General features: G+C 41.3%; 1 protein-coding gene across 1 annotated transcript; it reads right to left on the bottom strand.

Annotated features, from left to right (window-relative positions):
* Window positions 1-2,892: 2,892 nt before the first annotated feature.
* On the bottom strand, window positions 2,893-20,923 carry nagpa (N-acetylglucosamine-1-phosphodiester alpha-N-acetylglucosaminidase). The gene is made up of 12 exons (XM_056381479.1): window positions 20,752-20,923; window positions 17,464-17,669; window positions 17,004-17,271; window positions 14,273-14,412; window positions 13,953-14,061; window positions 12,428-12,556; window positions 12,093-12,298; window positions 11,395-11,442; window positions 10,207-10,335; window positions 9,265-9,396; window positions 8,298-8,379; window positions 2,893-5,046 (listed from the first exon to the last, which is right to left on the bottom strand). Exons 1-12 carry the CDS (start codon window positions 20,832-20,834, stop codon window positions 4,779-4,781), a joined length of 1,800 nt encoding a protein of 599 aa, XP_056237454.1. The 5' UTR covers window positions 20,835-20,923; the 3' UTR covers window positions 2,893-4,778.
* Between the last annotated feature and the right edge of the window lie 783 nt (window positions 20,924-21,706).

The raw sequence follows: 21,706 nt of genomic DNA, 5'->3' as shown, positions 1-21,706 counted from the left end.
TGAGCGGCTGATGCAATATTTGTAAGTGTTGGAGTGTATCAACAGCCGGAGGCGGAGAATGTATCCTGACAGGTTTGCAGCGTTTTAAAAACAGCTGACCCCGATCCTTCGGCTGCTGGAGCAACGTTCACATTCCTGTAAATGACAACTCTCGTGTGTCAGAGACTCGGAGCTGCAGGGCAGAGCTGTCGGCTGAAGACGTCACTGAGTGTGTGTGTGTGTGTTTACATCCAGCCTGTCAGTCAGTCTGCAGAAAAAAACACACATATAGTATCTGTCATATCACACACACACACACACACACACACACACACACACACACACAGATGTTTGAACGCCTGAAGTCTGGTTGGTTTTGTCAGTTACTGAAGGGACAGTTGTGTAACAGATTATTAACCTCTGGTCTCAGGACTGTGTCATTTGTGTATGTTGTATATATCTGTATTTAAAGTTTTAAAGTTTGGCTTTCCCAGGGCAAATTGAAATGAAAGAGTGTAATACACACAATAAAAAATGATTGAAACACAAGATGATTGAACGATATAAAACTGAAGTATGAACACCAGAGTGTACAGGAAATATGTTTGGGAGTTTTGGGTAGACAACAGGCCAATATAATGAATATATACTTAGTTTCTGTTACTTTCTTTTATTGCTCTGTATAAATTTAAAAGGAGCTGACAAAATAATTCATGTAAAAAGGGAAGGTGTAATAAGCTAAGGCTGTTTTGTTTCTTGTTTATCTTTTGTTTTAATGCTAAAAAAGTTAATTCATTGTCTATCTACCAGTGTATTAGAGTTTTATAAGTTGGAAAATGCCAGAAAAAAATAAGAAATGAAAGATAAATTAAAAATATTTTGTTGATTTTTGATGTAAAAAGAAGTTAAAAAACTTTTAACTGATCACTTGGTGTCTGTGGGGATATTGATCTCTGCTTTGGATCATTGTCCAGTTGTAGAAACCAAACCAGCCTCTAAGCGACTGCAGGACTTTCTGCCTCCAGATGTTTAGAGGAATCACAAAGTGGAGATAACTAAGTAGTGACAGAGTGGGAGGTGTCCAGTCTTTTGCAAACGCCACAATAACTGTTTTAAGTTCATTAACAATTGGAGAAAAAAAAGGCTCATTTTAATGTCTGTTTGCTGCAGAGGTTTACTTCCTATTTACTTCTTTTCACCTGTGCAGGTTTAATGTCTTTTGTTGTATGAAATACCTGATGGAGGACGTTTGACTGAAACCTACGACGGGGTATTAGAGCCACATTGAGGGAAAAAAAATCTGGAAATCATAATTTTACAAGAAAAGTTGTAATTTTGAGAATATTAATTCATAATATTTCAAGAAAAGGTACTTCATCTTTTGGCTCATCATCCAACGCGATTCATTAAAGTGTTGACAGTGAGCAGGAGCTGATTTTAAAGTTTTAAATTTTCATACAAAATAACAAATTTATATTTCTTGCTTCAGATTTGCTTCAGCTTCAGAAGTCACTAATATTACACACCTCGACCCTGATGATGAAGATAATGTCGTTTTCCTGCAGGATGTCACTGTGTGTTACTGAGTCACTCCCTGTGTCTGCCAGAGGCTGAAACTGTCCAGAACAAACTTTTACCCTGAGAGAGAGAGGGAGGGAGAGACAGGGAGAGACAGGGAGAGAGACAGAGAGAGAGAGAGACAGAGAGACAGAGAGAGAGACAGAGACAGAGGGAGAGAGAGACAGAGGGAGAGACAGAGAGACAGAGGGAGAGACAGAGAGACAGAGAGAGACAGAGAGAGAGAGAGACAGAGACAGAGGGAGAGAGAGACAGAGAGAGAGACAGAGGGAGAGACAGAGAGACAGAGAGAGAGAGAGAGGGAGAGACAGAGGGAGAGACAGAGAGAGAGAGAGGGAGAGAGGGAGAGACAGAGAGACAGAGAGACAGAGAGAGAGAGAGAGAGGGAGACAGAGAGACAGAGAGACACAGACCAGACACAGGGTGAAATATGTGTTTGAGTTCAGCTCTCAGATAAAGAACCGGAGCACAGACACATTAACAGATGAATCCAAACTCCTGCAGAACGTGGGACAGAAACTCTCAGGCCGACAGAGGAAACGCTGAAGTGTGGTTTTCACGTGTGAACGCTCCGGTGACCTGACAGCTGAAAGAAAAGCCCCTAAAAGGTGCAGTGACCTGCGGGTGAAACTTCAAACTTCACAGTCTGACCTGGACGTCAGAGCCGAGTGAAAAACTCTCTGCACGCAGCCACTATTCCCCCAGCATGCACCCTGACATCAGCATCCTCACAGGACCGATGTTAACCGTGTTATTCAGGGACAAACACAACGCTGAAGTTAGCTTCTAGTGAAAACCTCTGCGCTGTTTGAAACCCACTTTCAGATTTGTGAAACCCTTTTTTTAAAAAAAAAAATGAATAAAGCATTAAAAATGGCGATTTCACTGCGGTGTCTCCGCCAACAAAATGTTTTTGCACAATCTCTCTGCGTTTCCCAGAACATGTTAGAACCCTGGTTAGTGCTAATGCTAACATGCTAACATTGGACAAGAGAAATCTTACCTCAAAGTCAACTTACCAGCTGTTTCTAGGGCTCTTAATCACATCTCATGGTCTTCCTCACCTGATTGAAAAAGAATTATCTCTCATGGTCCAAATCACTTTTAGCCTGTTATGGTTCAAGTGTTTTTGTTAGCATGTATCGTTAGTATGCTAGCATGCTAAACACTGGCTTTTCCAGATGTTAACAGTCCAGACTTCACACTTTTACCCCTAATGTGGCTTTTAATATTTATATTCTCAGTTCCCCAGAGGATTTCCCTGGATGTCAGGAGCAATCTCCTAAAGTCTGAGTCAGAGTCACGGAGTGGACAGATTCACGTTTGAGTCGAGACTGAATTAGATATTTACGTTTATTTGTGGTCACATTTACAAAGTAGATATAAAGAATGTTCCAGACTAAAAACACAGTCCTCATGTTTCTACAGAAGTTTAAAGTTATAAACCTGAACATTTCAGTTGTGGTTCATTTGGTGCCAGACGGAAAACTTTCTTTGAAATGTGACAGCAGAGTGTGTGTGTGTGTGTGTGTGTGTGTGTGTGTGTGTGTGTGTGTGTGTGTGTGTGTGTGTGTGTGTTCGGTGTGTCCGCAGGAGGACGTGTTGGAAACGTTGTGCTTCTCGATTCTTCCATCGAATATGATTCATAGTTATTTTACATTCAGACACGGAGCTCATTGCATTGTAAGAAAACATGTAAAAATCCTGGTGTTCAAGACAAATCGTCTGATAAAATCTAACTGACAGTCTGTTTTGAAGCTCTGCAGCTTCCTGGCTCGAGTTGACGGTTCATCTGTTACCAGGGCAACGAGCTGAGAAACCCCTTCCTGGGGTCTGTATCACGAAGCCGCTTCTCTCCGGGTCACCTGCCTCACTGATCCTGGGTAAACTGGAATCATGAAGCCGGTTCTGTTTCACCCTTCAGCCTGAAGATGTTCACGTGAAGGAGGCGGAGCTCTTCATCACGGGCGACATCATCAGAAGTGTAAGGTTAACCACTGCTCAGCAAAGTGATATTCAGCCGTCTTTAGATGCTGAAGAATGTTTCTGAAGGACTTGAAAAGTACTTTTATTTATTTGACAACTGTACTGACTATAGTTACTATAGTTACTATATTACTGCTCCACCAATGGTATATAAAGCATCTATAATTGGCTCCACATTGATGAACTACAACATTTAAATGCTTTTACATGTGTTTGTTAGTGATAAAAACTGATGCAGCATAATTAGTACTTTTATTTTAATACTTTACGTGGACCTGCTGATAATATCTGCACTTTCTTTTAAGTCACATTTTGAATTCAGGACTTTTATTAGTACTGGAGCATTTTTAAAGTAAAGTATTTCTACTTTTACTGAAGCTACTGGAGCTGCAGAGGTAGTCGTACACGTGGCATTTGTAACAGGTCCAGTACTTGTAAATGATTTTTAAGACTTTTTGTTACGTGATAAACTGACAATATATAGTTAGAATATCTATCTATGCGAAAATATTTGGTAGATATTTCGACTGCGATCTGAGTCACGATTTCAGCCGGTGGTTTTTACATTTGACGTTTCATTCTGTCGGGTCTCGTAACAAACATGTTCCCTCACATCGCTGCGACACATTTTACCTTTCATCAAAAGTGATTGCAGCTGCTGCGATATGAATATTGCACTTGGCCATATTAAGATTTACATTATATTTGTGCATCTATCATTTCCATCCACTAAGCTGCTGATGTGGCGAGCTACAGTCAGAGGGGATGTGTCGCTTCTGACACTCATCACATGGATCAAAGTAAATCTACCGATGTATTCAAGATGGATCAATTAGTCTTTATTGTAAACTCACTACTTTTGTCCACCTCAGGCTCCTGTAGGCATCATGATTCCGTTTTTACCAGTGATCTGGTTACCATGGTGATCACGGTAAAGACATCTGCATGACCCGGTGATCTGGCCTCGCGATACAGACGCCTGGTTAAAGGTCAGAGTTCACGAGTTGACACGAGGAGGAGCTGAAACCCGGCCCTACCTGGAGCTGGGATGAAGACTGAATAAAGCTTTGACTTCTGAACAGTGAGCGAACATCTGGCCAGCTGCCGACAGCTTCTTCTTACAGCACCTGCAGGACGTCTGATATCAGCGGCGTGTAAAGGTCGTAACAAAACAGTTGTGCTTCTTTCAGTCCAGCAGGATTGTCGGTGGAAGTCCTCACTCATCGTCGTCACGGCTACGACCTCCCTGAGCGTGAAGGAGACCAGATCTCGTCAGAGTCCGAGTCGTCCATTCCCGATCCTAAACCCCCTCCACGGGACTTCCCGGCGTCGGCTTTGGCTCGCGAGGCGGCTCCGTTGATGTCGGACAGCGGGACGTAGGAGTAGTCCCGGCGCTCGGGGAAGTGAGCCGCCACTGAGCCGCGACAGGCCCGGATGAGGTGAAGCAGCAGACTGGCTGACAGCAGAGAGGCCAAGGTGACGGTGATGATCAGCCATGTTCGCCTGGGGAGGGAGGGAGGGGGGGGGGGGGGGGGGGGGGGTGTTAGACTGATCACAGCTCAGCAGGAAAAACTAAAACATCAGAGGAAGCAAAACTCCAAAACTCAGATTTGGATGAAATCTAACTCTTGTTCTGAAAACATCTGACAAATAAATGTAATGCATTTAAAGTGAGCAAGTAACAATTGTAAATCTCACTGTCATGACAGCAAACAGTTCACAGTGTCCTAAATTCTGCAGCTGAAGATTATTTTCATTATTATTTTCTGGATTAACTGAGTATTTGTTTTTTTTAATTTACATTTCTATTATGTATCTTTTCAGAACAACAAAAATAATTTCAACAGTAAAATAAATATTGCCAGCATATTCACATGTGAGCATCCATATTACAGATGTTATATGTGACATAGTAGACGTGAATAATTAGTCTTTTTAAGAAAAAACTAAACAAAAAAAAAAAAAAACAGCGAAATAAAAGCAAATGGGATTTTAATCTGCAACTGGTCAGACACACGCCAAGCAGCGACGTTACTGCAGGCAGGTCGGCCTGTAACCATGTACGGGTATTTTTTTTTGCTGCTGCTGTGAATATCTTGATAAAAGATATTTGTCATTTCCTGTCATTTCCTGTCATTACCAAAATAAAGCGATAGGCATGTCAATGGGATCTGTAGCCCCAGAAATCGCTGTGTGAGTTTCCGGACATTTGAACTGAGTATTTGTTTTACATATAAAACGTCAGAGCAGAGTGAAATATATTGATTATAATTTTCTACAACTAAACAACTGTTCAAAGCCTGAAGCTGTTTAATTTCTTTTTATCATGTGACAAAGAAAAGCATCATATTTCAACATTTGAGAAGCTCGAAACATCAAATGTTTTTGACATTTTTGCTTCAATACTGACTGAAAACAATTAAACCAATTATCAAACATTTTCTGATTAATTTTCTGAAGATCAACTAAATATTTCAGCTCCACTGATTTTAATTTTTTTTTACCAAAGACCAAATGTTGAGCTGCAGAAAGCGACTTATTCAAGCTCCGAGGTTTGTAAGTGTCAGTTTCACTTCTTTTGGATGGAGTTAATTTGAATTCCTCTCTATGTGTAACGATGCCTCCATTCATCCGTCACGGTGCTACTTCCTTTTCCTGAAGCTTTTCTTTTTACATGTAAACATGTAAAAAGAAAAGCTGCGTTCTCCTGGAGAAATCCGGGCTGGGTGTTCTGGTGCGTTCTTACTCGAGCCCTTTAAGAAATCCGGTTACTGCAGACAGCCTGTCTGTAACCTGGTTACATAAGTGCATGTAAACACAGTGATTGTCAATAAATCACGACATAGATACATTGAACCCCCCCCCCCCCAGAGCGTCTCACTTACAACTCGTTACTCGGCTCTAATTTTAAAACAGGGAGGTTTCGCAGCAAAGTTCCCATGAGAGAGTTTCTGAATTCCTACAGTCACCGACAGCTGGGAGAAAATGATTATTTAATGACGTATAAACAGCTCAACTGGTTTTCTTTGTCTGTAAGTAGGGAGAGAGAGAGGGAGAGAGAGAGAGAGAGGGAGAGAGAGAGAGAGAGAGAAAGAGGGAGAGAGAGAGAGAGAGAGAGACAGTGAGAGAGAGAGAGAGAGAGAGCGAGTTCCAATTCCTGGAAACTTTTCATCCAAATTTCACAGATGCCCTGAAAGACAACTGGAATTTTTTCATTTACTTTTTTTTGCAAGGATCATTCAAGTTTATTTTTCTTTCTTCCATCTGTGAAAAAAAACGTTTGTTTGTTTGTTTTTTTCTGGAAAGAAAAAAACTAAATTTAGAAAAAATATTTGTTTTCACTTGCCTGGAGTTGTTTTCACAAATAAAAAACAAAAACAAAAAAATTATTTATTTATATTTTTATGATCCTGGCAAAAAAAAAAAAAACTTTTATAATTTCTTATAAATATTTTTTATAATTAATTAATTAATTGCTTGTTATATTTACCTAACGAGCTGTAGTTCAACCTGAACAAATACCAGATACAGATATAAGACCAGGTCACGCTGCCAAGTATCTGCCTATTTGCTCTTTGCTTAGCGGAGGAGAGGATTTAACAACAGGGCAGAGAATGGTCATTTTCTGATTCAACTGGTAACTACTAGTAGAACTAGTGGAGCTGGATAACCAGGGATAATGGCTGAAAACCAGTGAAGCTGAGCCTCAGCAGAGACGGAGTGCTGGCTCGTCGCTCTGGTAAACGCAGGAGTTTTAAAGCAGCTTAAAGGTCAGTTTAAAGGTGCATTAGGTCGGGGCTAGAGAACGGTGTCATGGGGCCCAGCAGGTTTATGACGGCACGGCCTGATACCCACTGCTGATTGGTCGGCAGTAGGAGTACTGAAGACTGAATTCTTAAGAATCTCATCTCTTCTGCTCCGAGAGGCTGGTGTAAAGTTAAATGTGCTCTAATCCGAGTTGTTTGGTGGAAGAAGGGCTTTGAGGGACGATGAAACTGTCCCTCCCTCCGTGTGCGACAAGAGCAGCCCCTTCACAAAGCACTTCACAGAAACCATGGCAACAGCTAACAATCCCTAACTTGCATGTGAAAGGTAAGGAGGCTAATGAATGCGTCCCGACTGCAGAGCGTGGGCCTTGTTTACATGTGAAGCAGAGTCTGAGACAAGAAGCCAAATGTGTGTGTGTGTGTGTGTGTGTGTGTCTCCATTAATCGGAGCAGAGGACAGAACTGTTGTGTTTTTCTTATTCAAATGTGTCACATCAAACCGTGAAATGTGGCGCTGCCGTTTGCGATCTCTCATCGTCTTGTAAAAACTTTCAGCTCGAATCAATCTCAGACTTTTATTCTTATTGAAGGAATTAGTGGTTCAGTTTAACTTTTAACCACAGTGACACACACACTTCCTAAGAAAGTGTGTTTAAGCGGCGGGAAGAGAAGATGAACGGAACCAGCTGTGGTTTAAAATTTCCCGACATTTGGCCGACAGATGGGTCGATTTCACACCTCAGCTCATGATGTGGTTTCTACATCAGAGGGAAAAACGTTTGTGTCTGTAACCGTCAGTTCTGGAAAAGACTAAAAAACACAAGAAATAAACTGTTGCGCCCTCTTTTTTCCTCAGTTCTGCTCCGATGTGTTGAAGAGGAATCTGGAGCTGGGGGTGGTTTGTTTAACAGACACAAAGGATGGACAGCTGGGGTGAAAAGGTCAGAGGTCACGGAGGGCTCATGTGACTCGACCTGCGACACTTACTCTGATAGGTGAGGCTGCTCTCTGTGAGCTTCCTCCTCTCGTCTCCACGACGCCATCATCTGTTTGGCCAGACAGTGTCCAGCTGCGGAGGAGAAGAAGAAGAGGAGAAGAAGAAGAAGAAGAAGAAGAAGGAGGAGGAGGAGGAGGAGGAGGAGGAGGAGGAGGAGATGATACAGGATTAGCTTGATATTTTTCTCATAGTTTCCTTCTAGAATAATAAAAGCAAACCAATCATAATCAATGTTTTTATTAAATTTGACTTTATATTTCATGTGTACTAAAGGTTAATTAATTCATTGTCTTTGGTAATTAGGTACTGTCACTTTAAGAGAGCGCACCTGGAGGAGGAATCTTAGACACTGTATGATGAGCGGTATAACCGAAACAATCAGTCAATTAATCAATTAGTCAATAGAAAATTAATCAGAAACTAATTTGATAATTTATTAATTGTTTCAGTTCAATTTTCAGGCTCCTCCAACATCAGGATTTTCTCAGTTTTATTCTTGGGTTTTGCCATTTCATGGACCAGACACCTGATCGATTAATTGAGACAATAATCGTTAAATGACCAGTGTAAGATTATAATGAGCTGATGAGGAACATTTCCAGTTGATCCAGAGCTGCTGTTTGACTGTTTTCTTTTAGTTTTATACTTCTGCTCTATGCAAATATAACAGGTACACACACACACACACACACACACACACACACAAGCACACACACACACACACACACACACACACACACACACAAGCACACACACGAGCACACACACGAGCACACACACAGACACACACACACACACCACAGAGTGGATGAGGAAGAGGAAGTTGCAGGTAGATAATCGTCTCAACTGTCATCAGCTGGATGAGTGAGTGAAGACAATAACTTATTCACCACCATCAGCCGTGTGTGTGTGTATGTGTGTGTGTGTGTGTGTGTGTGTGTGTGTGTGTGTGTGTACCTCTGTGTAAAGTGTAGTTGGTCTCTCGTGGCAGCGTGGCGTTACAGCTTCCTGTCTGCGGGTCACATGGACACCGGTCGTCACAGTGACACTCCTGAGCACAGGACAGACCGAAGAAACCCAGAGGACACACTGACACGGAGAGTGAAATTCAAACAAACACACATTTAAATAAAAATAAAAATAAAATAAAAAAGTAATGGACTGATTCAGTGTCATTAAAGTGACTAAATCTAGAAAGAGGTAAATGGTAAATGGACTTGAAGTTGTAGTTGGTGTCTTCAGGGGTTCATCAAATTAATTTAATTTAAATTTAATTAATTAAGTTTTTCTTTTAGACTTTTTAATGCTGCATAGAATTAAATTTAGCAGTTTCTTGATAAAAGCGGCCAAACCAGGAGGAAAAGTAGCAGGGACGATGCAGCCGAGATTTATTTATGATAAAAACATGTGTTTCAGTCCTTTTCTTAATGATTTAATCAATTAAATTAATGCAACCTGGACCCGGGATAAGCAGCATAAGATGTTTTCTGCAGGTTCACCAAGTCAAATCTAAGACGTTGCGACACTTCTTAAGTATCGCACTGAATTCAATTTAATAGTGTTTCACAATCAAACCGGTGAAAAGTGTGTGAAAGTCTGATTGAAAACAGCAACAGCAATAAAATACATGACAATCAAGAAGGAAGGCATTCCAGCGACGCTCCAGTTAAACAGCACTACAAGAGTTTACTGGATCAGGCCTTTACAGTGTAAAGTTTAAAAGGTGTATTTACAGACGTATTCTCTAATCAATAAATCAGTTTATTCAACATCAATACACTTTAGATCTTCAGTTCTATATCCAAAATAAATGAAGTATCTTGATTAATCAATTAGAAAACCGTGAACTCTTTTAGGTTTGTATACAGAGACATTAGGTGTGAGGGGATGCGGCTCTACCTTCTTCACAGGTGTTGCCCCGGAAACCGGACGGACAGCTGCAGCGTCCGTGGACGGGGTCGCAGGAACCGCCGTTAACGCAGGTGCAGGTCTGATTGCAGCCGTCGCCGTAGAAACCGGGGAGGCACTCTGTAAATAAGGCACAAAACCACCGTGTTATCGTTATCTGACTCAGCGGAGAAACAAATAGTCAGCGATCCGTGTAAAGAGACGTAGGAGGAGCGTAAACACAGACACTTCATCACAGGTTTATTACTGAGGCAGATACAGATGTGGATTATCAGCTGTTTCCACAACGCTGAGGAAAAATACTGACACAAGCCTCAGATCTAATAGTTAGAGCACATTTTCAAGATGGGAATTTTATTTTGTTGCTCATTTATTTAGTCGACTCACAGAAAAATTATGAATTTATTGATTGTTTTGAGTCATTTTTTAAGAAAATGTATCAGAATTCTTTCGTTTCAGCTTCTCAAATGTGAGTATTGTTGATTTTCTTGTATTTTTTTATGACAGTAAATTCACTGTGTTGGACTTTTTATCTGACAAAAAACCATCTAACACACGACCGTGCCTTTTGAGAAAACTGGAATTTTCTGAAATTTTATCGACAAGACGACTGAGCAATGAAGTGAGAGAATAACTGATTGATAACTGATGATAAAAATAATCGTCAGCTGCAGCCCTAGCCACCACAGATGTTTATTTCATCACTTCAGTGTGTCTACACTCTCATATAATCCTCAAACACGCCCCCTGCCTCCCTCCTCAGTGTCTCTGACATCATCACATGACCATAAACATCCTGTCTGAGAGCGACGGCTCGTCTTCTGCTTGTTGAAGGTCACTCCCTCTAATTCTGATGTTAAAGTCTCTTACCAACAAACAACAAAACCAACAGAGTCTGCTGGGTTGAATCAGTCTGCACGTTCTGTTTGAAAGAAAGCAACTGAACCTCGGCAGGTGAAGCTGTGTTTACAAGATGTTTGTGTTTTTGACCCGAGAGTGACCTTTGAACTCCAAGACATACGATTATGACTGAACACTTCTCCAACAAAATGACAGACTCCGGAGAGACGGCACCTGATGGTTTAAAACCAAACAAAACTAACTGTGTGTGTGTGTGTGTGTGTGTGTGTGTGTGTGTGTGTGTGTGTGTGTGTGTGTGTGTGTGTGCGTGCTGTTTACCTTGGCTGCAGTTTTTCCCTCTCCATCCAGCGTCACAGACACAACCACCTGCAGCACAGAAGAGACACAGAGAAACACGATGAATCATCTTTAACTCAAAACATCAGCACAACAACACAAGTAACAAATAAAATAAAATAATAACAAACTGTAAGAAACCCAGAAGAAAATGGAAATAACAAACATTCCTGTGTCCCTGGAGAAAAAAAAGATGTTTGGAAACTGAACCTGAACTTTTCAGACTTGCTTGCTTGACCTAGTTTGTTGCAGCCACGTCATCGTGAACCCAGATCTCAGAAGCTCCTCTGAAATAAGAACCAGGCTGTAATAAACCAGGATAATCTCTGAAGGACTGAAATGAGCAGGTGCCACAGTTTCACTGCGAGCTTCAATTTTAGTCTCATTTTAATCCCTTTTCCTCTTTTTGTTCCAGTTTTGTATCTGATTTAGTTTCTTTCTTTGCACACGCACTCAAAGGGTTCATGTGATTTATTTGGCTGATTAGACCTCCTCTGTGTGGGCGTGTACAGACTGTGCTGACTGGCGTCTCCGTTACACCTCATTATGATTCTCACTGGAACATGGAGTCTGGTGAAAAAACAGATTTCAGACCAACGGTCCTCCCTTAATGTTGGTTCTGACGTTCAGCTTTTTGACGAAGGTGTTATATCTTATAATAATAATCAGTCCACACGTACTGGCGGTGCAGACGCCGTGGGGGCCGCAGGCCGGCGGCTGACACACCAGAGAGTCGCAGGCGGGACCCTGCCAGCCCTCGTGGCAGCGGCAGCGTCCGTCCACGCAGTCTCCGTGTCCGCTGCAGTCCGGCGGCTGGCAGCGCCGCCGGTGCACGCACAGGATGGTGGAGACATGGCGGCCACAGCGCCACCTGCCGTCTGGTACACTGGGATGAAGAGAGGATGAGAGGTGGAGAGGTTTAAAACAGATGCACTAAAGCTCAAATCATCAATTAGATCAATCACGTAAGTGTGTTACTGTAATGTCTCATGCTGCTGTGTGGACATTGGCTCACCAGTGATCAGACGGGTAGCTGGCCAGTGAGCCATCAATCACGTAGGTGGAAGACCCGCCTCCATCCAGATTAATGGCATTGATCACTCCGTACTTCTTCAGGAACTCCGCCGTCTCCCACAGACTCATCCTGCACAGAACAACGACAAAGTAAACAGGCTGAAACACGGAGGGTGTGTTTGGGTTGTTCGTGTCTTATTGAGCGGGCGGAGCTGCACTGATCCTGATCATCGAGCCGGATCATTAACAGCAACACATTAATCTCCAGGGTCACCGCAGGTCTGACGGGCGGAGGGGGAGAGTCGGATCAATAGGATCGATCGGCGGAGGGATCTGTGAGGGTTCGTGCCCGTTAAGTGTTCATTCATCTGACAGAGTGGATCTCTCCGGGGGTTAAAACGCCTCCGTCAGCTGCAGCGATAATCCTCCATCACACTGTTCTTATTCTCCGCCTCCAGTTTTTCTCTGTACTGACACTTTTCATATCTTGATCCTGTTATCTCAACTCATTTCCCATGATGTCGCGCTGTTTCCTTCACACCTTGTGTTTTGTGCGTGAAGAAATGTTTCATTCGCAGCCGGTTTTACTCTGATCGCTGCTGGTTTCTGATAAAGATGTTTGTTTCCTTTTAACGTCAAAACCATCAGGCAGAGCTACAGACCGGCTGGAGATGATAAAACTTCAGTTTCTGTTTGGCTTTTTTAGTTTTTGATATTTTATTCTTTTACGTCTTTGTGCCGAACCGTCACCTGCTGTGAAAAGTGTTCAGTGTCTACCTGGCTTTAAGGTTTGAGTAGATTTTCATTCCCGTTTACTTTGATCAGATACTTCTTGATCTAAACCAGGATTCTTTCTGTATTTTACATGTAATTTATTCAAATAAAGTTCTTGTTCGCTCAGTGTAAGACAGGTTTAAACACTGAGTCTGTGGGAGCTGTTGGGTTTCTCTCTGTAATAAAGCACGGTCTCGACCTCACCCTGTAAAGAGTCTTGAGTTAATGAATATTATGATGTGGCGCTATTCAAATAAAATCGAATTGTTCCACGTATGCAAAAAGGGAACTGTCAATAAACATGCAAACTAAGGGATCAGCACAGTATTGCTGCGTTATCAATGCACAAAGTCTGGTATCTGTCTGGCAAATACAAAGCCCTTCAAATATCTCCACTGAAGGATTTTCTCACGATGAACCGACAGATAAAAACGTTCAGTTCACAGAGTTTGTTTTCCTCGTGTGTTTGGTTCACACATGCTAAACCAAACCCTGCATATTTAATTGCCACTCGGGGCACTTTGTATTGACTCAAAGGCCCGTGAGTCACTTTATGTTAATGGAATAAATTATCGCTCTGTCCTTCCTCCCCAGAGGGAAACCGACTCTTTCATCCACTCACTGGGCGGTAAAATAAAAATAAAAAATAGATGAACACAGCTTCGATTTCACTCATTTTAATAACTGGCTGGATGTTTTAGAGAGAGTCGGTTTCATCATCATCTCTCTCTCTCTCTCTCTCCTTCTCTTACCCTCTCACTCCGGTCTGTCCATCAATCTGGAACAGGACGAGTTTTCCCTCCGCGTCGTGACCCACCGCCGTCCGGGCCGAAACCACATCCAGAAAAGTTCTGAACTCCCCTGTGAAGGGACAAGGACCAGGTTCTGTATCAAGGCTTAGTGCTAATAAAAGGACTATAAGACTAAATCAAACATTATTAATATTACTAGAGTTACAAAAGCTGTAGACTCATATAGATAAAGAAAGAAAATGTTTACCTTTGTAACAACCTAAATGTTAAAACACTGAATAATGACAAAATGGCGAGATGTCTGTACAGCCAGTGTGTACCTGTCTCCTGCGTCTTGTCACACTCGGCCTTCAGGCTCTGGTTGATGTAAACCTCGCCGTTCCTCAGCAGCCACACCACGCCGCTGACCAGCTGGACGAACGGGTTGGACTGGTCCAGAACATCCTCCTGCGACAGATACCTGGGCGGACGGAGAATCACGACCGTGGAGTTTCAGTAACGTGTCTGGTCCACACTGAAATATCTCAAAAATGATTACATGGATTTCCCCAGAGGAAGAATCCTAATGATTCTGGTGACCCGCTTTATTTTAACTTTTCCCTCTAGTGGTTCCAACATCCATCCACTTCTCTGCCTCATAACTGGCTTGAGTCGCAGCTTTAGCAGCCACATCCTGGTGGAGGTGTGTTATCGATCTCCCACAGAGTCTCTTTCTAGTTCCCCATGCTGGTCGCACCTCCACTGAAAGGTCCTGAACCACCTCTCACTGTAAATCCAGCTTCAGACTGATGGAAGTTGAGCGACGTCTTAACAACATAGACCCATGTCTGACAAACTCAGTCTGAAAAGTCCAAAACAAAAACCTCAACAAACATTGTCATGAAATTGTGAAGCGTAAAAGTTTTTTTTAACTTTTGCTGCAGAGAAACTGTGAAGTTCACATTCATGGTTTTAGGTGAAACGTCTTGACAAATATTGGATGGATTACCATTAGATTTGTTTCAGATATTCAGGCTAAACTCTGAAGACTTTTGATGCTAACCAGCTAGCCGCAGCCCGTCTCCTCCAATCTGCCCTGACGACGTCGCTGCTCAGAGGACGTTTATAATATTAAGACGACGACGGCTGAAGCTCTTGTCAAGCGACAATCACCACCACCTGCTCCCGGCAGGAAGCCACGTTCAGCGTCAGAGGAAAACTTACGAATAGCTTCTTTAAATTATCAACCAGATCAACCATTAGAAAGTGTTTCAGTGTAAAACAACTGCACTGTTTGTCTGGTGAAATACTGAAAGCAGCAGATGAACTGGATGAATTTTAAGACGTTCAGGTTAAAGTATGTTTTAAGTTTGTGTGCTACACTGAATGTTGTCCTGTCTGTCCTGCACTATGAGGTCACTTAGTTCCTCTCAATATAATGTCCACAACTCAGCTACAACCACAGGCTGAAAAACAAGCGTCCCGCCTGAGATTTAAACCTCTGCACAACAGCTTCACGTATCTGCCCTGCGCCACATGTGAATGGGTCGCTTCTACCAGGACGTGCAAAGACAGCCGTTGCTGTTGCATCACAGGGGGAACCAGAAGTTTGGTTTCTGTGGATGAAGCAATGTTTTCTATTTTAAAGTGAGATGGCGGTTTGTTATTGGCCTGACTGACGGGTTCAGGACAACATGTTTAACTCTGAATCAACTGTATCAACTCTGTGGTTCGCTCTGCGTGTGTGTGTGTGTGTGTGTGTGTGTGTGTATCCATGTTTATTTTAGTTTTTTTATCAGAGATTGATTCTCTCTGGATGTTTGACCCACAACAGCCGCACACAGGGTTGAATCGTGGAGGAATTCCTGGGATTATAAACAAGTTAAAGTGGTGTTTTCATGGTTTATAGATAAGGAGTGTGTGTGTGTGAGCGTGCGTGTGTGTGTGTGTGTGTGTGTGTATGTGTGTGAAGTATTGATCTTACGGTGGCATTATAAAACCTAGTTCTTTCCCTGGAGACTTATTAATATTTTCAGCCTTTTAAATAAACATATTTTGTTGTTTATTAGACGTTTATCTGACAGTAGTTTCTGTTTCTGACGTTGTCACAGGTTTGTGTTGATGCTTCACTGACTCATATTGACATGAACTCATCATGATTTTGTTAAAGGCAAACTCAAGATCTACCTTTTTAGTCTGGCTTTAAATTTAAATTTATTTACTTTTCTATTTTAAGCTGTTTTACTGGTTATTCTATGATGTCTATATCTATATGATTTCATTTTAATACCCTTATTTTATTTAAATTTTTATTGCTGGTTTTACTCACTTCCAAAAATCTCCTGTCTTTCAGTCTTTATGTTTATTTGATTTTTAATATTCTACCTTTTATTTCTGGTTTTACTCATTTTAATAATTTTTTATTATTACTTATTTTCATCCTTTTTATTCGTTACTTGTAATTTATTGTTTGTTCTGTGTGTTTTGTGTGTGGGGCTTGCTTTTTATTTATTTTATTGCTTTTAGTCTATAAAGAATTTTGTGTGACATTGTTCATGAAAAAGTTCTATACAAATAAAGTCTGATCGATTGATTGATATGTGGATTGTTATTGAACTGAACCACAGGTTTTATGTTACATGCAAATGCAAACAGGAAGTCAGTGAACTCTTGCAAATGTGGTTTACGTCAGACCAAAGCTGAGTCCCGTCACACGGGACTGAAAGAGGCTCGAGTTGAACCAAAACCTGGTTTCTGAATGTTTAAAGACACACTGCTGATAACTCTCATGCTTGCTCTCGTGCCTTATCAAAATAAAAGTCGTTGGTGTTGTGATCTGGCAGCTTCATCCTGCTGGTTTTTCCGGGAGTTTTCGTGCCCAATATGTGTAAACTCACATTGTGGAAAACTCAGCGTTGAGATTTCGCAGTTTATTGGGATCATGGCGACAGTATTTGTCTGCAGCTCAGATCAAGTGTGTGAGCACTTGATTATTGCAACTAATGATTATTTTCATTACTGATTTTCCATTATTGTTTTATCAGCTTCACGGCGCCCGGCTGGATCTCTTACCCGAACACGAGGGTGCCGTCCCTCCTGATTCCAAACTGGGCGTTCTGCACGCCGCCGCTGTCCTGCACCTTCCTGCCGTTGCTCACCAAGTTGCCGTGACACTTTCCTGTATGTGTGTCGAAGAAGCCGGCGTTCTGGGCGTACAAACACCCGGCAGCTTCGGCCGTCTCCTCCACCGTGGCCCTCTGATTCATCCCGCAGCCGCCCGGCCCGCCCGGCTCCAGCACCGACACCGTCCTCAGCGGGTCGTGGACGACCGTCATGTGGCCTGGGAACAGAGACGCAACATGTTGGGGATGACACCGATGCTGCTGCTTCAGGGACACAGTCTGATCAATAAATCAGAGGTTCGTCAAACAGGCATCACATCCAGATTCACCACAGTGGATCACATCAGCGCAAACGCTTCGGTCGATCAATAAAGTTACTTTGTGTCCCCGTATCTTCTCCCGTCACTCACCGTAAACATATCTGGAGCCTCCCGGCACGTCGGTCACAAACACCGTGGACTCGGCCAGAGGCAGCCCGCTGTGGTTACTGGAGGGCCAGCTCTCGTGGGTGGCGTTGCCATGAACGGTGGGCTGACAGTCCCTGACGTGGCGGTGAGAGTGGGAGGGGCCGTGGCCGTGGGCGTACGGCAGCAGAACGTCATCGTCCATAGAGACTCTACAAAGGAAGAGAGAGAGAGAGGAAATTTGTTTTTTAGAATAATGAGAGAGAAACAAAAAACTACTGCAAACACCCCAGTTGAGTAGGTTTGCATCAGTTTTTAAATTCAAAATATACAATGATCAACTCCCAGATCAGGGCTGGGTAACGTGATGACACACAGTGGGATATTCATCTGATTACAGAGAGATTTTGCCAAACGTTTCTACCAATGAGCAGTTTAATTTTTATAACATTCTGATGAATTGTTTTGATTTATCGTGTATTAATTTTTCTGAAAACTAGAAACTGTTTTAAGATTACAAATACTCCACTAGAGGATTTTATGTATATCGCCCGCAGATAATCTTGTTTTGGAAAACAAAAAAAAAAAAAAACGAGCTCTGCTTATCAACAGCACACCGATGTGCTCGAGTTAGTATCAAAATATTCTGTAGTAAATCAAGCGTCTTATCTGCTGCCGACAGTGAGGAAGAAAAATATTCCCACAATTCTGACAGAGCTAAAAAAAACAAAACTTTACACCAATCCTCTGGGTGAAGAAATAAAAATATGTTTTTAGTGTTTGAGTTCAGAAATAAATCGTGTGTTGGGTCAGTCTTCCTCGTGTTGACTCGTCCTAATGGGTGACATTTCATCACACAGCCTCCGCTGGTCGAATTAGAGTTTCCTCAGACGGAGGAATGTGTTTGAGCTGTGGCTTCACTTCTGCTTCACTTCGGCCTCACGTGTAAAAACAGTCCGTGCTCTATCTAGTTTCTCTCATCGTTATTTTAATGTTTACTTGTCTCCCTGACTTTCTCTCCTTGTTACGCTGCAGTCAGACACCTGCTTCACTCACCTTTAAAAGTTCAAAAATAAAAAAGTTTCAGAAAAAAATGAAAAATAATAAATAAATAAACGGGATGCATTTAATGAGACGCTGCAAGCTAATTACTGTTAATACAGTTATTCAGAGGACAAGCTACATGGATCTGAGATGCTATTTTACCTTGTTTTGAAGAGATGTTGCACAATCAACAGAAAATATATGCAAAATCCTATTTTTTGAATAAGACTTGTTATTTTAGTTTCTCTGAGGTCAATGTGATGTCTCCAATTAGCTTGTTTATCTGTATAAAACTTAAAATATTCAATTTACTGTCATATGTGATGAAGAAAAACTGGAACCAGCAAAAATTTACTGAAACAATTAATGGATAATTCTGTCAGTCGAGGTGAAATGATGAACTGTTGCATGTGTGGATGTCACATGTGTCTGATGGTCGGACCACAGCTGGGTGAATGTCAGAGGCACAGTGTAAAGCACTCAGGTGTACAAGCTCTATATAATGCAGCAAATCTACCATAAACTAAACACAAACAAGGTCAGGCCGTGGTCCTCGGTTATCTAACTACAGTCCTAAGATTGCACAGCGTGTGTAGCATGACATGGCTGACAGGCCAAGGTCCGATATGGGGTTAGTACATAACATCTTCTCACTTTAACAAACTGCTAATGTTCATTCAGGCCTGGGCAAAGTTTTGTTTACACTGACAGGTTGTTTTAATTGTGTTTTTTTTTTTTTTTCAACCTTTAGCACTAGAAGTAAACTTGAGTCATTTTTACATGAGTTGGTTTGTGTTGCATTTTAACCCCAAACAATTTCTAAGAAGTTTGTGTCTTAGTCCAGAGTTTTAAAAACATGATTTATCTCTCTATCATTAAGAAAAAAGCATACAAACACTGCAACCAGCACTGATAGTAACACAGTATTGTGCAAAAGTTTGAGGCACTTTAGATATTTCGATGTTCATGCAACACCGTCATGGAGGCATCTAATCCCGTCTTAATTTCTTCTGTGGCAGAACGACGAGTCCAAACGCACAGTCAGAGACATATAAACTATCTTCAGAGACCCGGAGACCTGCAACAGACCCCACAGAGACCTGATTTCAGCATCATGGAGTCAGTCTGGGATCATATGAAGAGACGGAGACACTGAGACAGACGTAATCCACAGAAGAACTATGGCCGGTTCTCCAAGGTGCCGGAGCAACCAATGGAAATATCTGAAACCATCGTCACTTTAATTTTAGCGCCTAAAACCTTTGCACAGTTCTGTAAAACAACGGACACTGAGGTGGTGATCTCATCTTCTGATCAATTTAATTAGTAGATGTTGTAAACAATAATCACACTAATTAAATATGACATTTGATGGCTGCAACAATTATCCTCATTATTTTCTCAATTGTTTTGTCTATTAAGTGTCCAAAATTGTTGAAAAACGCTGTCCATAAGTCAAAGACGTTCAGTTTACTGTCATATATTCATAAAATAAATCCCTCACATTCTCACATTTAAATAACTGGAGGCAGAACACGTTGAAAAAAACCATTGAAGGGATTAATCACTAATCAAAATAGTTTCAGATTCACTTTTTTGTCCATTAATTTGTTGCTCTACTTATTTATTAAAAGTATAATCATTTTAATCATGTTAGAGCAGCTGTAAATGTATGTCTCGACAGCGCCATCTTGTGGCCAAAGCGTCCAACTGCAGCGACATGTTCACAGGGAGCTGTCAGTTTGAAGAACGAAACTAAAATGTGACAGAAAGTTTCATCTGGCGTCACAAGTTCGGTCTGAACAAACGTTAACTACAAGCTATCACCATTACAACTCACCGGAAATACAAAGTACTGAATGCTATAAATGTGACAGAAAAATAAAGCCACAGCTGTGTTATGTAAATGTCATTCAAAAGTTACTTGTTTATATGTTAAGTAATGAGAAAGATTATGGGGCTTATTTGTGTTCGAGACCTTTGAACCCAACAACACTGATAGGAAGTTACTTCATCCTGTTAAAGGCCAGATGTTTGATGCTGTTGCCCAACAGCTGGCAGGTTAGCATGAGTTTACTCAACGAGTTTGTAGATAAACCAAAGTGTGATTAATCACATTTACATTTACAGCTGAACTTAAACTAACTAACTAAGTCCGAACACACTTTTCTCAGTCTTCAGGCTCGGCTAGCAGCAGCTAGCAGCTAGCTAACATTAGCGGTTAGCTCGAACAGGAACCAGCTGTCTTACCGGGTGTTTTGGGTCTCGGACACCCGGACGCAGAGCCACAGCAGCAGCCACACACAGGAACATTTCACCGACACTGCTGCCATATGAAGAAGACAACTACCCCGCCAAACTCCCCTCTCCTCCTGCTGGTTCCCACATCATCCAGTTAGCACATGACCATAAAGTAAAAACAGCAAAACTTACGACTTCCGGTTATTTTACAAAGTAAAAGCTGAAAATAATAATCGCAATCATGAAAATAATTAATTACAGTAAGTCAGAATCATGAGATTTAGACTTATAGTGTGGGAAACAAAATGTTGATTAATGTACAAAAAGTCATAATGAGGAGAATAAAACTTAATGTTATATTTTTGGTTTATCTCATTTGACTCGAGATAGATTTTGAAACAGTCTCATAATTCTGACTTCAAACCTCATCATTTTATTTAATATATCATAATTTTGACTTAATGTCTTAACACAGACTTTAAAAATTAAAATAAAAAAATTACGCAATTCTGACTCAACATGAATATTTATTTGTTAACTTCATTTCTAAAAAGCAACCTCTCTTCTTTTTTTTTTTTACATAACATTTTGGGTCTATCAACTGTCAACGAAATGTAAATCTGTTTATTTGTGTGTTGACAGTCATTGCTGCTGTATACTTGATTTACATTTAACTACATCAGAAATTATTTACTTATAATTTGTTGTTCTCTGGGATTTAAGAATTGTTACAGGATTTGCAAAACAAGAAAGAAAACAAAGCTGTAAAGATGCAAAAAGAGTAAATTTAGTAAAGTCATGTAATATCTGGCAGATATGCAATCAATATATGTTGTAATAGCTCCACATATGGATTTTTAAATCAATATATGATCAATAAAAGTGTCCCTATGAATGAAAACAAAGTAAAAGAATTCAAAATAATTGAAAAAGAAATACGTTTTGATGCATTTCGTTACATATT

The sequence above is a fragment of the Seriola aureovittata genome, chromosome 7, assembly GCF_021018895.1.
Source record: "Seriola aureovittata isolate HTS-2021-v1 ecotype China chromosome 7, ASM2101889v1, whole genome shotgun sequence".
Classification (NCBI taxonomy): domain Eukaryota; kingdom Metazoa; phylum Chordata; class Actinopteri; order Carangiformes; family Carangidae; genus Seriola; species Seriola aureovittata.
The sequence above is the reverse complement of the archived record's forward strand: the minus strand, read 5'-3'. Positions and strand labels throughout refer to the sequence as shown.

What these genes read in the sequence shown, in the direction of transcription:
- nagpa (XM_056381479.1), bottom strand. Translation starts at nt 20,834, where the DNA reads ATGGCAGCAGTGTCGGTGAAATGTTCCTGTGTGTGGCTGCTGCTGTGG. An exon ending in GACGGCACCCTCGTGTTCGG is followed by an intron (nt 14,413 to 17,003) that starts GTAAGAGATCCA and finishes CCGTCCGCCCAG; the next exon opens with GTATCTGTCGCAGGAGGATG. An exon ending in GGACAGACCGGAGTGAGAGG is followed by an intron (nt 12,557 to 13,952) that starts GTAAGAGAAGGA and finishes TGTTCTGTGCAG; the next exon opens with GATGAGTCTGTGGGAGACGG.